At 51.0% G+C, this 14153-nt stretch overlaps 3 protein-coding genes and 1 non-coding gene across 4 annotated transcripts; 1 reads left to right on the forward strand and 3 right to left on the reverse strand.

Moving 5' to 3' along the window:
• Positions 1–1854: 1854 nt before the first annotated feature.
• ColSpa_tRNA_103 lies at positions 1855–1945 on the reverse strand. The gene is given in 2 exon segments: positions 1855–1890; positions 1910–1945. It is a non-coding gene; the product is annotated as a tRNA-Pro (tRNA).
• A 6120-nt stretch (positions 1946–8065) lies between these two features.
• ColSpa_03801 (uncharacterized protein) lies at positions 8066–8580 on the forward strand (the record flags this gene model as incomplete). Its single annotated transcript, XM_049270013.1, has 3 exons — positions 8066–8249; positions 8304–8381; positions 8441–8580. 3 exons carry the CDS (start codon positions 8066–8068, stop codon positions 8578–8580), a joined length of 402 nt encoding a protein of 133 aa, XP_049125970.1.
• Positions 8581–10263: 1683 nt separating this feature from the next.
• Positions 10264–10865, reverse strand: ColSpa_03802 (uncharacterized protein; the record flags this gene model as incomplete). Its single annotated transcript, XM_049270014.1, has 3 exons — positions 10264–10328; positions 10387–10511; positions 10576–10865. 3 exons carry the CDS (start codon positions 10863–10865, stop codon positions 10264–10266), a joined length of 480 nt encoding a protein of 159 aa, XP_049125971.1.
• A 1435-nt stretch (positions 10866–12300) lies between these two features.
• Positions 12301–13800, reverse strand: ColSpa_03803 (uncharacterized protein; the record flags this gene model as incomplete). The annotated part of the gene is made up of 3 exons (XM_049270015.1): positions 12301–12665; positions 12714–13449; positions 13510–13800. The coding sequence occupies 3 exons, from the start codon at positions 13798–13800 to the stop codon at positions 12301–12303; spliced, it is 1392 nt and encodes a 463-aa protein (XP_049125972.1).
• Positions 13801–14153: the final 353 nt, after the last annotated feature.

Genomic DNA, 14153 nt, shown 5'->3' on the forward strand with positions numbered 1-14153 from the left:
ATGTCCTACTAATCCTTGCTGTTGAAGCCTTTTAAACATCATTCGCACTTGGAACATTCGAGCCAGGGTAAAGCCTAACCCAACAACCGCCGCCAGAGCGCAGACACGGAGCGCTGTCCCCACAAGGTTCTTTGCCATGCCAGTGATGAGGATTTCCATTTCGTATGGATGCTGCCACTTAGACCTCTGAAAAAATTTGCGCGGCTGTAAAGATTCGTGGGGGTTTCCGTGCACAAATGTTTGGCCGAGAACTTTGGTCCCAGTCGGTTCTTATCCATCCGCCAAGATTCCTGGCAATCAGAAGACCAAGAGGATCGCCATTGATTCCAGGAAAGATTGACCGGCTGCAGCAGCAAAAACACGTTACCCAGGCGAAGAGAACGCTGGTCGGCGCTTTGTACATACTCAATCATCCTCTAGCCCCGCGTTGCGGTGTTTCATTGGAACGCTTGGCTTGATGGATGATAGGAGGGAATGATTGCTGATCGTAGGGACGTTGCATTGCCCAAGACGAATCGAGCAACAGCTGCATGACACGGTGAACAAGGGTCGCGTACGATTCCATGTCTTACGACATACCAAATTTGGTGAGGCACTGATGTTGAGTTGCTGAGTGGTTAACGACAACCCAAACTTGGCCACTCACTTCACGTGTGTGAGATCTCTATGTTATCTTATTGAGCTATTCATCGCAATAGCAAGGAACACAACCATGTCAGCCTTACTTCTAAACTAGTGCGCCAAAGTTGATTGCACTTTCGACATTTCTCATGCGTTGTTCTCTTTCGTGCTTGTCTGAACCATGCCTCTTCGGCACCAAGTGTGTTACACTGAGCCAAGTCGTCGTAACATTCCAGATGGGTATGAATAAGCCGCCAGCCGCGCTACATGAATGTCGTACACAGCGCTTTAAGCTGCTATGGCATGCAGGGGTGAGTCATCCAGCCGGTCAACTAGCGCATCAACCATCATCAACTTGGAGCTTCAACTGGAGCTCGTATGGTGAAGAAGATACCTAAAACCTCGCTCAAATGCCTGTGTGCTCGTTTTCGGCGGGCATCAATAGTTGCTACAAATCGCGTTCTTGATGACTACTGCAGTAACTCAACACCAAAAGCGGCTTTATCTCCTCCGTCGTCAGCATCAAACATCCGCCCCTAGGTATTGACTTTTCTATCAAGATACCTAAGTGCATGGCAGACTAAAGCAAGCAAAGGAATGTCAGAAACTGATCCCAGTCACCCTAATATCGTCGCCTCCATGTCACAAGTTTCGACAGAGCTTGGCATAGAGCTTCTACCACCAAAAGACGTCTGCGGCTTTGGTGATAACGCTTCTCTTAACGAAAAAATGCTCGGTCTCTTGCTATAAGGCAAGAATACATCAACAACAAACTAACCGATTTGGACCCGACCCACTGTGTAGTTTATGACTTCTCTGTGATGGCAGAGGAGATCCACGAGCCGTCATCAAGACGACTACGTTCGAAAGACGCAAATCCAGAGATTTAGAAGATAGTTTTGCGCTAGCCGAAGGAGAAGGTGATCACCAGTCACGGAGGAAGAGGGGTCATCTAAAGTATTCCCGGCGGAGCCGGAATGCAAAAAAGTTTAACGAAGATGTTGAAGGTCTCTACGAAACGTTTGAGGTTGTCTTTCTGAAACTGGACCACAAGAAAGATATAAACAAGCACCCTTTCGTTGAAATTGTCCGGCTGCGGTTTCGTCGGGAGCCATGAGTCAACTTACGTGAACGAGGTGCAGCTGCAAGCAGAGAAAAAAAGATTAAAAAAAAAACTCAAAGGTAGTATCAAAACACAAAGCATTTACCGAGAAAAGATGAGCAAAACAGTTGGGCCCTAACCAGGGATCGAACCTGGGACCTCTCCCAAATTGGGCTATCGTGGATACCCTAAGGGAGAATCATACCGCTAGACCATCAGGGCTACTAAGTTTAATGATTCTACTGACAGTCACATGTCTCAATTGGACTGCTCATCCTTGGATGGGCCAAAGCGATCCGGTGGGTTTCCCCCATTGTCTGGGGGCGACTGGGGTACCATCTCGCGGGCCTGGCCCAAACATAGTTTACAAAGGTCAGAGGGGTCCGCGTTTGTGATGCCGGGATGCCGGTGAGAAGCTGGGTTCTGCAATCTGAAAACCGGGTGTTAGGAAAAAGCATGTAATGAAACAAAATGATGATTGTATTCCAGAAGGAATGCTTGCATCGTTCTGTGAGACAACTGGCTAGCAGCCGCACCATTCATTGGTCCTTGTGCTTTATCACAACAGCGAACATAAAGTACTGGCGTGGTAATTAATCAAAGATGTTTTCTGAGACAGCCTACACAAGTAACCGTTTGAAACCTTCCAGTCTCGATGCTAAGATATTGTTGCTACTCATACTATCGATAGCGAACTCCGCTTGCTGACGCTTTCTCTCCATGTTTGAGGTGGTTTACTTCCGACATACGAATTGCTGAATATCTTTACAATGCCTTGTCCTACCTCACAGCGTAGCGCCGAGCTCGGGGCGGTCTGGCCCAGGTGTGAGAATGTCTCAAAGGATGCACTGTTCTGGTTAGTAGGAAAGACCAATGGAATGACACCGTAGTGCATGCTGACCTCTGCATTCCGGGACCTACGGCTCAAACGTGCAGCTATGCGGTCAGCGGCAGTCAGCAATCCTGCTGACGAAACTAGAAGACGAACTATGGTTTATTGCCATCAAATTCTGGTGCGACCGGCATGCACAAGGCTGTCCGCATAAACAACTCAGTAATATATACCGTGCACTCCAAGTCTGAAGAGGTTCGTAACTTTGGCAACTTCTCCCAATAATGACGGCTAGCGGCATTGGATCCAACAGACCCTAGCTCAGAACGTCAACGAAGATGGCCCGCACTTCTAGAGTCTGGTGTGCCCTTTTTGCAACCGTCCATGCGGTTACTCCGCACCTGCAATATCGGGCCATGGCCCCAGCGTTTTCCGGCATGGTGGTATTTGGTGATTCTTTTAGCGACAACGGTGAGTGTTTGATGTTCCGTGGTTTCGACCGCAGGAGTGGTGACTGGAGGGCTAATCTATACACATAGGAAACGGATCGGCTCGAATATCGAACTCTACATGGCCTACAGACAAATAGTTAGCCAGACCATCTTATCTCCGACCATTCGCTGCTTACTACTTTAGCTATAACGGTCGCTTCTCTGACGGCATCGTCTGGCCCGAATACGTGGCCGGCAACTTGTCGATCCCACTCTACGACTACGCAGTGGGGGGCGCTACTACGTCCAACGGCTTGATTCAAGGATACACCGGAGCGGGCGGAACAATTGCAGTGCCTTCGGTGGTTGACCAAGTCGCCACCTTTCTCGGCCAGATAACCCCCCAAGGCGCATCGTTCACAGCCTCAGAATCGACGGCTTTGTCTACGCCTTTGTTCGTTCTCTTCGCTGGGGCCAACGACATTATATTCAATCCCAATACCAGTGCTTCACAGACATACCAAGTTCTCCTCCAAGCACAGACCGAGCTGCGGACTGCATATCCTACTGCTGAGGTGCTTACTATATCGCCCCCAGATCTATCGAAACTCCCTTACGGCTTCTACGTGGATACCCTTGCAAAGCAACAACTGCAGAGTTTCGCAAACCTTTTGGGAGAACTGCTGAGTCGCTCTAAAATGAGAGTAGTCAATGTCGATCTCCGACCGCTTTTCGAAGAGTTCGAATATTACGCTGCACCTCGAACATATGGCTTTCACCCTCTGGGCAAGTACGGAAGTTGCTTGGAAGGGGCATACGGAGAGACACCGAACGTCACCGTTTGTGAAGACGGCGAGAAAAAGGTTTACTGGGACGAGTACCAGTACGTTTCCTCGCGCTTCTTTCCCGAATTTTTCTAGCAGCCGTGCTGCCTTTTACTCTGTATGACTCTATCTCTGACGTCTCCACAGCCCAACTACCCAAGCACATTCGTGGATTGCAAAAGAAGTTCTTGACGTGCTGGGCGGTCCGTTCTAGTGATGGAGTGTGCATGTTCTCCGAGGCTGTCGGACTCGGCCCAGCATGAAGTGAAGAATGCAAGTTGGCGGGGCTGCTGATGGAGGCTATGAAAGTTTCCTTGGAAGCAGTAATACATAAACAGCAATGAGCCAAAGCGAGACATTCAATCAGCCGGGAGCAATTTCAGTGGCCGAATTCCAAGTTCCGGACTGAACCCGCGTCTGAGACATATCGACAGGGAACCCCTTGCAGGGCCTATCCTGAAGAGGCAATAGCGGCCCCTCACTCCAACCGTCCTCCGGCTGCAGTTGCAAGCTGAGTACAGGGTATTTGTTCCAAACAGGGCACCGACAAATTGTTTCTCAGCTTCCCTACTACTCCGGCGACCGCTGACACAGCCATCGACATAGCAAGGGGCAGCTTTTGGCTGATACATCACACGCCTTCAGTCTTGGCCATGGCAGCTCGGAGCACAGGCTAGATAAGCTCTATGTGCCAGGATAGAAGGAATAACAAACTCACAATATTGGCCTAAATTTGGATCTGTCGTCTCTGGACACTCATGCGACGAGTTGCGCGACGGATCTGCAAATATCTGAATTAATGGCAGATTTCAAGTAAAATAATCACAATGATGAACAGTGCCAGTGCTGACTTGTTCCGCAGAGGCATATCAAGGAATCCAGCTCACCGGCCGCGCCGGGCACCCTGTCTGATTTGTGGAAATGTGACAAACGACGTGCAACACTTTGGGTTTAACCGTTTATGTGGCTCCAAAGCCGCTCTTTCGGACGGTGTGGACGAATTTATAATTAGCACATTATTTGATGATGCGGTATGACGGCGAATGAAAAGGGAAGCGGCCTCCACGGTAGTTCAGAGATCAGTGCCGCAGCCCATGAGAGCGCAACAGAGCAATTCGTCAGATTGGCGGCTGGGGTTTCTTGATACTGATCTATTCCTACAAAGCACTTACCGTACCTGTTCCCCAATGCCGCAAAGCCGATCGATGGTTAAGGCTGGCCGTGATGCATGCATGTCCCCTGGCCTCATTTAAGCGCTACGTCCGCCATCCGATGACGCGTAATAAGACATGGTTCCTCCACCGTGGCGATGGCACTAAAGATTGAAAGCGAGGCAGGGTGCCATGTCTGAAAAAAGGAAGAAGAAGAAAAGGTGACATTCCCCGAGCAAGGAACAACGGTGCCGCCTCCCTCACTCTAACATATCAAGGTGAAACGAAAACGACTGCGTCCCCTCATTTACAACAAACGTGGTATGGCCGGAAAATAAAGGAGCGGTGGAGACTCTGGGCCCGTTTCCCTTGAAACACTCGGTCGTGATGGGCTGGAGTCCTACATCTACCCAACCAGACACTCGCATCATTCAAGTCCAATTCTGGAGAAGTGGTAAGGTCTAGAACTTTTGAGCTCTTTGAGCACTACTCCGGTTGAGCATAGCATCCACCATCCACAGCGTTCACCCATGTCGCATCCATCATCCCGCCGCGGAACCATAAATTAATGATGGTGCAAGTCCTTTACCCCTGAGAATCCACCGGTTGGATATTGACGACAATTTGACACCCATGCACCTCATGATCGTTCTGTCTCTGGACGAGAGTAGGAGCATCGGACCACTAATTCTGTCCAATGTTGATTTGAGCCGCAGACAACTACCGAGCAGTGACAACTCGACCCGGGCCAAACATGGTTTTGGACTGCTAAACGCCCACATCCCGCTGTGCCGGGTCGATCCATACGGTGCCCTTGTCGATCAGTCTCGTCCGATGGCGGAACAATTCACAATGCCTCCCTAGTGCCGTTCAACCGTGTTGACGCCATCCTGGAAGGCCATGAGGTACATTGGTAGGCGACTGCTATGGCGGCCAGGTTGATATAAGTTGATGATTTCTCCTTCCAAGTTGGCTATTTTCTCCATCCCATCCCATTCCATCTCCATCACTTTCATTCAGCACTGAAGCTAGTCTTCTGTTCCGTTCTCAAATCAGGCATTTCGGTCATTCTTTCGAAGCTCTTCTTTTTCAAATCTCACTCAGCCACCAAGCCCTCAAGCCATTCCCAAACCTCAATCAACATGAAGGCCAACGTTATCGCCGCTACGATCCTCGCCGCCTTCTCGGCTGGCGCATTCGCTCAAGACCAGGACTTCCAGTTCCCTACCGGCCTCCCTACCGGCCTCCCTACCGGCTTTCCTACCGGCTTTCCTACCGGCTTTCCTACTGGCTTCCCTACCGGCGAGCGCCCCACTCAGGTTCCCGGTGCTGCCAAACCCTCCGGCGGTTTCCATGGTGGCTTCCCCGGCTTTGGCCACCACTCTGGCTTCAAGACCCGCACCCGCGGCTCTACCGAGAAAGCTGCTGGCTTCGGTGCTCAGGCCGCCGAGACACCCTTCCCGACCGGCACCCATTCCGCTGGTGCCCACCATACCGGCAAGGGCAAGCACCACAGCAAGCACCACGGCACCGGTGCTCTTCCTTCCGGTGTCCGCCCTACCCAAGTTCCCGGCGCTGCTCAACCTTCCGGCGGCTTCGGCGGCGGTTTCCCTGGCTTCGGCGGAGGGCGTCCCTCTGGTGCTCCCTCCGGCTTCCCGGAGGCCAAGCCCACCAATGTATAAGCGACATTGACGATGACAGTTCGACTTGTGGCTTTGGCATGGATCACTTGGTCCAACAAACAGCTTTCCTTGGAGCGATGCTTGGATGATTCTTTGTGATGGAATACTTTTCTCATTCTTACTACCCCCATGTGGAGCTTTCTCTGTATAAATACAAAAGCCGCTTGGAGTAGCTGGCTGGTACATTGCATAGGCGTTTGCTCTTGTTGCAATATCAATAAGAGTACTCGTCATTTTTACACTTCTGAAGACCTGACCAACGCCTTAGATGCCATTGCTACCGAACATGCAACGTTCGCTGATGCTTGAAGTGTGATCCAATGACATCCCGTCGCACTATGCTTGATACATTCCTTCACTTTCAGCCATGGATTACAACTACAAATGCGGTCTCTGACCAAGCACCTTGGGTAGCCCGTTACTGCGATGCGAAGAGTAAAGGAAAAAGCCAAGTGTAGGCCAGGCTTTCCAGGAACAACGACCAGTGGCACAACTACCAGACCAAAAAGGGTTCATGCACATATTAAAAGATTAGACTTGGGGGCCGTTAATTGATTGGATGTTGTGATATTATCAAATTATCTGATATCGATATCCGCTCTTGCTACCTTTTACAGCCTGTTGCGCGCCTGAGGTTGGCTTCGTGGCTCGAATGCCTACTTCTCAGGCTCTGAGGCCGAATCTCGTAAGACTCTCCGCCCACACAACTGGGTCCATTCCCGTCCAACGGATCACAACCACCGAACAGAGAACCGGCCAAGCCGCATCACAGCAAACAGAGTTGGGTTGGGCACGAACAGGCACGTTTTTCGTGAGTTCCCGTGGGTACCCTAGTCCAATACTCCATCCTGACAGTGGAGTATTTTCTCTTCGAGTCTTGCGGTGTGGTTTTGATGCCCCTGTCAAATTCGCACCCAACCCCGTTGATGATTGCGCTGTCCAATCATCTCCCTAACCTACAGACCAGGGACGCATCGCCCTCGCGAGATCCGGTTCGTCACAGGAAACTTGCAGCGGATCCTCTGCAAACAACCCTAGATGTTCCGTTCCCAATACTAGTCTTCAGACGAACCACGCGAAGCTTTACCGCCAAAACCTACGAGAAACCCAGTCAACAGGTGCATGGCCAACTCAGATACGCTAGTCCTATACCGGCCGTTCTTTAACTAAACAGCCAGCTAAGTCGATGATGTTCTGGCAGGGGATTATGAAAAAAGACAGCGAAAACCGAGTGGCTGACCGAATGACCATGTCCACCGCTTCTTGCACAAACCCGGCTCGGTGCGCCGTTGGCCGGGTGCTCGACAACGCCATCTATTAAAGAGGCGTCCGTGTCCGCAATGCTTAGGAAAGTTTCTTTCTTGGAGCCCATCCTCTTTCGAGGCCCCCCTCGACCAACACCCTAACCATCATCCATACAACATGGCCCAAGCCTCGCCTTCGTGGCCGAGGCTGATGGGGCTGCTGTCGGTGCTTCTGGCACTGATTCTCGGCGTCTCGGCTGGGTCACACGGTGCTGCTGCCACCGGCTGTCTCACCGACCTTGCGTCAGTTTCGGAAAGCACTTGGTCCGTCGACTTTGACAACAGGACCGGCGTTGCTGAGAGTGAGTCAACCTTTGTCTGCTCACCTGTTCCAATTATTCTGACAACTTTGGTAGCCCAAGAAGAGAGCTCGCATGCCGGAAACGTAAACGATAAGGTCAAGAAGCTTGAGACGACCAGCTTGCACAGCAAGGGTACGTTGCGCCGCATCACCCCTTCACAGAACCTCAAAATATTAACAACCCACTCACAGTCGTCCGATCCGGTTTCGAGTCTTTCACTGTCGAGATTCCGGCCTCGTGCCGGACCCTCGGCATCAAGAGCTCACTCATTGAGCTGCCCATCAGCTTCGCTAGCCTGCACATGCACCTGCAGAATATTCGCACCAAATAACCTTGATGGCGGTTTGTTCACCTTGTCAAACCGCCGACACGAGACTTCAAAACCGTGTTGGAACGACCCAAATGACCTCCGACACAACCCAAAATCTTATATGGGGGTGTGTTTAGTGTACAATGGTATACGCACTAAGCAAGTCCCGAACTGGCTGCCCATCGACATGGAGCGGTCTTTCTATACGAAAAATACGACATGACTTAACGAAACGAAACGAAAAGAACAAAAAATGACGGGAAATGAAACGATGTCACGGAAAGATTCCCTCGAACCACACAAACCTGGTCGAGAAGTACGATGAATGACTTTCTCATTATGTCTCTGATACCAAACTTCTTCCTCTTCACTGAGGCTACAGCCATTTGGCTCTTCAAATACATTCCATTTGTCTATTAAGGCTGCTGCAACAATCCCGTGATGCATGTGATTTCCGTTCAGTCTCGTTCGTCCAAGATTGCCTCCTTGAGGAACCTGGGCCCTATTAAACGCAAGTCTCGTACCATCAGAACCCGGAAACTGACGATAGTTAAATACGTGAGGAGAAGTGGGCTGAGCACTGTCGAGCGCAGTCAAGCAAACGGGTAAATAAGCGGTCAGTGTCTCCAACGACAACATGTCAGCTTACACAAGCCTTGTCAGGTGTTCTGGAATCCTAAAACAAGGTCGATACTGCGTTCTTTTGTAGCCTGAAAATGATAACTGGTTGAGCCTACCGAAGGACAACTTGCTGAATTAAAGGATTTACGAACAGTTGATTATCTGGTGGACTTGATACATAAACTTGGGCCAAGCAGCCTGGACGCTGTGGTCTTTTCGATTCCGAGCTTTCCAGAAACCACATTACCGCACGCATGGTAGCCACTAGGAGCCAAATACTAGGTTCGAAGTTCTGGTCATGAAACTGGTCAAAATTACCTAATGATAACGGTCACGGAACGCGGGTCTAGAGGCACTTGTGACTGTGACAAATCGCCGAGCTTTAATTCAATCCAGTCCGATCAACTGCGGTATACGCCACTACAATCTAACATAAAGAACCCGGTGTTTGTTTCGAGCTCCACCATACCCGGTCGATAATATTTGACCATGAACCCTCAGAGGATAACAAACCTTTGGTATCCTCCCTCTCACTTCACTTTCCTGACATGCCTTCCCTTCTTGGTGAAGAGTTTGCTCCACGATGCCTAACAACCACTGCCAATTTTGCCAGCTTCGAAGGACCAGCACTTTCATGTAACGCCATAAGTGAAGCTGCAGGCGACTCGGCACCTTGCTTGGCATTTTATAGCTCTACTACATGCCAACAGCATTTAGATCTAACACAGCTGGGTATATGGTAGTTAATGTGGATACTTTCTGAGAAACACATCATCTAGGTCAAGGTTTGCACCAACAGCACGGTAAGGAGGCGGTCGTTGTTTTAGGCAAGCGGCCCAGACGACTATTTCCTGCTATTTAGACTTTGTATGTCTGGTTGCTAGCGTCTTTGGCTGGTGAAAGAGACCAAATCATAAAACCCGCTGGTGCATTGTATCTGTGATCCATTCCTGTTCCCCATGCCAAGCAGATCCATGATATCGTTACTGCTCAATTGCATACCCCCAAAGTCCATTGTCCCTCAGCTTTCGACACCGGTGTCCGTCCATGAGTGGCAAGCCGAGATGCGAAATTGAGGAAAGATCACCAAGCAGTGCCTATCTCGTCACCGCACCAGGTGTGACCACCTTCGTTGCGAATGCCATCGTCTATAGAAAGCCGAGTCAGATTGCGGACAAAATTTCGCCAGAAAGCATGATAACTTACTGAGATTGATTTCGGCGAGGCGCACAGTCTCACCATAAGCAGGGTGGCACCAGCAGCGCATCTTGACTTCCTTTTTACTGACATTACGAATGGTGCAGCTCTCGCAGGACTTGTCGAAGTTGCCACTAGTGGAAGGTTGATGGTCAGTTGGAGTTTAAAGAAGATTGAAAAAAGCAGATGAGCGCGTACCGCTTGGACCACTTCAGGACACCAGCATCGTTCGACAGACAAAGACCAAGCTGAAGCCGGGTGTTGAGCTCGCCGTCACTGATGGTGGCACACTTGGCTTCAATATCGAAGTAAGTGCCAGTGCTGAACTCGCGTCTGGTAATAGCGAAGTCTTTGCAAGAGGAAGCGAAGCCACCCTCGGCGGCGGCGGCCATAGTCTCGGACTGGCCGTTGATGACAACCGCCTTCGTGACTGAGCCGTTCGCCAAGAGGGCAGCGATGGTAGTGATATAAGTAGTAGTGAACTTCATGGCTAATAGCTAGTAGCGAAGTGTGAAAGTGAGTTTGTCGATGACGTTTAAGGTAGAGTTGAAAATGGGTAGCTTGGTTGGCTTGTGAGATGGGTTGTCGCGGTCATGGGGGAAGGGGAAGAAGTAGGTAATGGAAATAACGAGGCAGGAACTTATACGACTTGATGCTGAGGGCATGCAACTAATTAAAGGCAGGAGGATCCTCTTGAACAGTCTTCTGGGCCCTTCCAAGGGCGTTCCTTCCTCTTCAGGGAATTTGTAGGCGGTGGGACTGATCTGTGAGCTGGAGGTGAAGTGATAGTGACCAAACATGAAGCGAAGTATCTGAGTATAATTATGTTTCTTCGGCCAATCAAGATTTAAAGACGCAGCAGACGGATTGCCGAGGTTTGACAGCAAGGTCCAGATTGAGGAGATGACGGACAGGGCCTATGTTTGCACACTGGATTAGAGTTATTAAATCCTTGAAGACACCGACGGGGTACAGAACGGCAACACACACGTATTGTGGCTGCGAGGTGTAAACAGAACTGCCCACAGAGTAACGCAGTGATACATAAGCGCTCTCTGTTCACTGCCATGTTTGCACGACTGGATTTTGAAGAAGTTTGTTTTAGTTGCACGTAGCCGACCAAGGTAAAGACGCATTTTCTCTTGTCATGATACAATACTTTGCCAGCCACGTTTGACCTTGCTCCTCGTTCCACGACATCACCCTTCCACACTTGCTTCCCTTGGTTGGAGTTGAGTCCGATGACCTGACTTCCCACATAGCCCGAAACCTCGGACACAGGTCTTTCTCGCCAGAGTGAAAAAGAATACCCCTATCATCGGCCTGGTTTTCTGAGACAGCGACAGATCATTGTTCTTATCCTACATACTTAGCATTAGTATTGTTCAGAATCGTAGCAGCCGTTCCATGACAAAGTTTGCAACCTGATTCATAATAGGAAAGGGTACTGCTCCATGAGAAGACTAACTGTGTGTAGGTGTAACAAGGGGGCACATGGATGGTCAGGTGGGTAGGTGATGGTGTTGGGTTTTGAAAGAAAAGAGAAAAAGGTGGCTTTTTGAAGGACGAAGGTTGCCTAGTCGGTTTCTTGGAGAAAGCTGGCAGTCCTCATCGGTTAGGTCAAGATTGGCTCTTTAGTTTTAGGCGAGGACAATTATGAACGTTGGAGGCAAGAGATGCAGTAACTAGCTTGGGATGTTTCCGCATTTACCAAGAGTGTGTGTCTCTTTGTGAAAAGCCAAGCATCGGGGAATGCGACAACAACCAAGAAACGTTTCATTCATAAGGAGTTCATGTTCAATTATCGTTAATTTACCCTAGAGCCACACGGCCAATGATCTCAATTCCACCTATATCATCCATCTCAGTAAGGGTATAATCACTTTTATCAGTATCCACCGTCAGAAGGGACGCTCGCGGCCCTTAGAAAGACACAAAGCAGGCAGCGATCATTGCAGCGAGCCCAAGTCCAAACGAAGGGGCAAAACCGCTGGCCGCATCAGGCTTGGCAGTGGGGGTGACGATGGTGCCAGGGGTTGTCGATGTGGGCGTGGTGTCGTTCTGACGCAGAACATAGATCTCTCCTGTCGAGTCGGAAGTCATGAATAAGCGGTTCTGAGAGTCCCACGCCAAACCGACGGGACGGAAGCACTGGCCAGGGCACGCGCTCAAGTCCTTGTTGTACATGATATTCTTGAGTGCATTGGTCGAGTCGCTGCTGGCGACGGGCTCGCCGTTTGAGAACTCGACGGCTGTGAGGGCGTAGCCGACGGGGTCGGGGCGGTTGACTATGCCAAGTTAGTTGCGTGTCAAGCACAGGAGACGACGCTACTTACAACTACCGCGGAACGACATGAAAGCGTGCGAGCCGTCGTTGCTGAACTGTAGAAAGACTGGAGAGGTATGCGGCTGGAAGGTCAACCGCGGGGCAATGTAGTCGTTGTGGCAGCGAGTGTCGTTCATGGTGCTGTTTTGCTCCATGGAGAATTGGTCGCCGACATTGAGCGAGGCGTTGAGTGGGATGCCAGTGTCCCAGACGGCGAAGCATCGCGGGTAGCCGTAGTTGCCGGCCTCAGTCTCGTTGGCAACCGCGCCGAGAAGGTTCAGTTCCTCACCGGGGTTGTTGTCGTGGATGTCAACGCCGTTGCGCGTGATGTCGTCAATGGAGTTGTCCATGGCCCATACGTTGCCGGTGGAAGGGTCCTCGGCGACGGCGACGGCGTTACGGATACCCCAACCGAGAAGCTTGCCGTCCGTGTTAAAGTCGAAAGGGTTGTTGCCAGACTTGCCAAGGTCAAACGCCTTGACCTGGGCGTGACCGGTGGACACATCGAGGGCGTCAATGTCGAAGTTCTCGTCTACGCCCCGGGAGACGACAAGCCAGTCACGACTCGCCTTGGACATGACCAGCGTGCGTGTGGTCTGGTCGTTGTTGGCCATATTGTCGATTACTACGGCGGGCTCGGCGTTGACAGCGCCCGCCTTTGCGTCGTAGCCCCAGGCGAGGACTTGGTCAACTGAGGAGGCGTAGAGAGTCTTGCCATCTTCCGAGAAGGCCATACCATGGGTGAGCTGACAGCGGATATGTTAGCCATCTGAACACAAATGCGATGCGTCAAATGAAGCTCTTACTCTAGTATTGTTGACCAAGAGCTTGCTCTCCATGACCTTGAGACACGTTCCGCCATTGTCTTTGAACGTCACGCGGTAGACGCCAACGGCGGCGTCCAGAATCAACAGCGCGCCCTCGCTGTCGACGTGGATTGTCCGTGGCTTCTTGTAGCCTGTCGCGACAAGCTGTGCCTGCCAACCCGGGGCGACTTGGGGAGAATTGTAGCTGGGGGCGAGGACATCAGCGCATTCCTGCGCGAGGATCGTCGTGGTGGCTGCTACCGCAAGAGCGGCTGTTCTGAGACCCTTCATGTTGAGATCAATGGGCACAATAGTGCAGATGACGATGACAGAGCTTCAATTAGGGGACTTCGGTTCCTATTATGCAGCCGCCGATAAGAGGGAAAGCGACAGTCTCAAAGCTCGGTGGCAAGGTGATGGAAGATGTCGTGAGATTGGCTGAGGCAAGCTTCGGAGCAGACAGGAAAGCGTCCCGCGAGACGGGTAGCGATGCATCAGTCAACCTTCAGGGTCGCAATGTCAACCCCACTTGGACACGAGAGACATGCTCCCAGGCTCCCCCGTAGAAGTGCCCCTCCATCCCCCCTCGCGTGTGGCGAGTGGTCGAGATGGAGGCGAGCGGGCGATCCTCTGTCCCTTTTTTG

Source organism: Colletotrichum spaethianum (assembly GCF_022836535.1).
Source record: "Colletotrichum spaethianum MAFF 239500 DNA, contig07, whole genome shotgun sequence".
NCBI classification, from domain to species: domain Eukaryota; kingdom Fungi; phylum Ascomycota; class Sordariomycetes; order Glomerellales; family Glomerellaceae; genus Colletotrichum; species Colletotrichum spaethianum.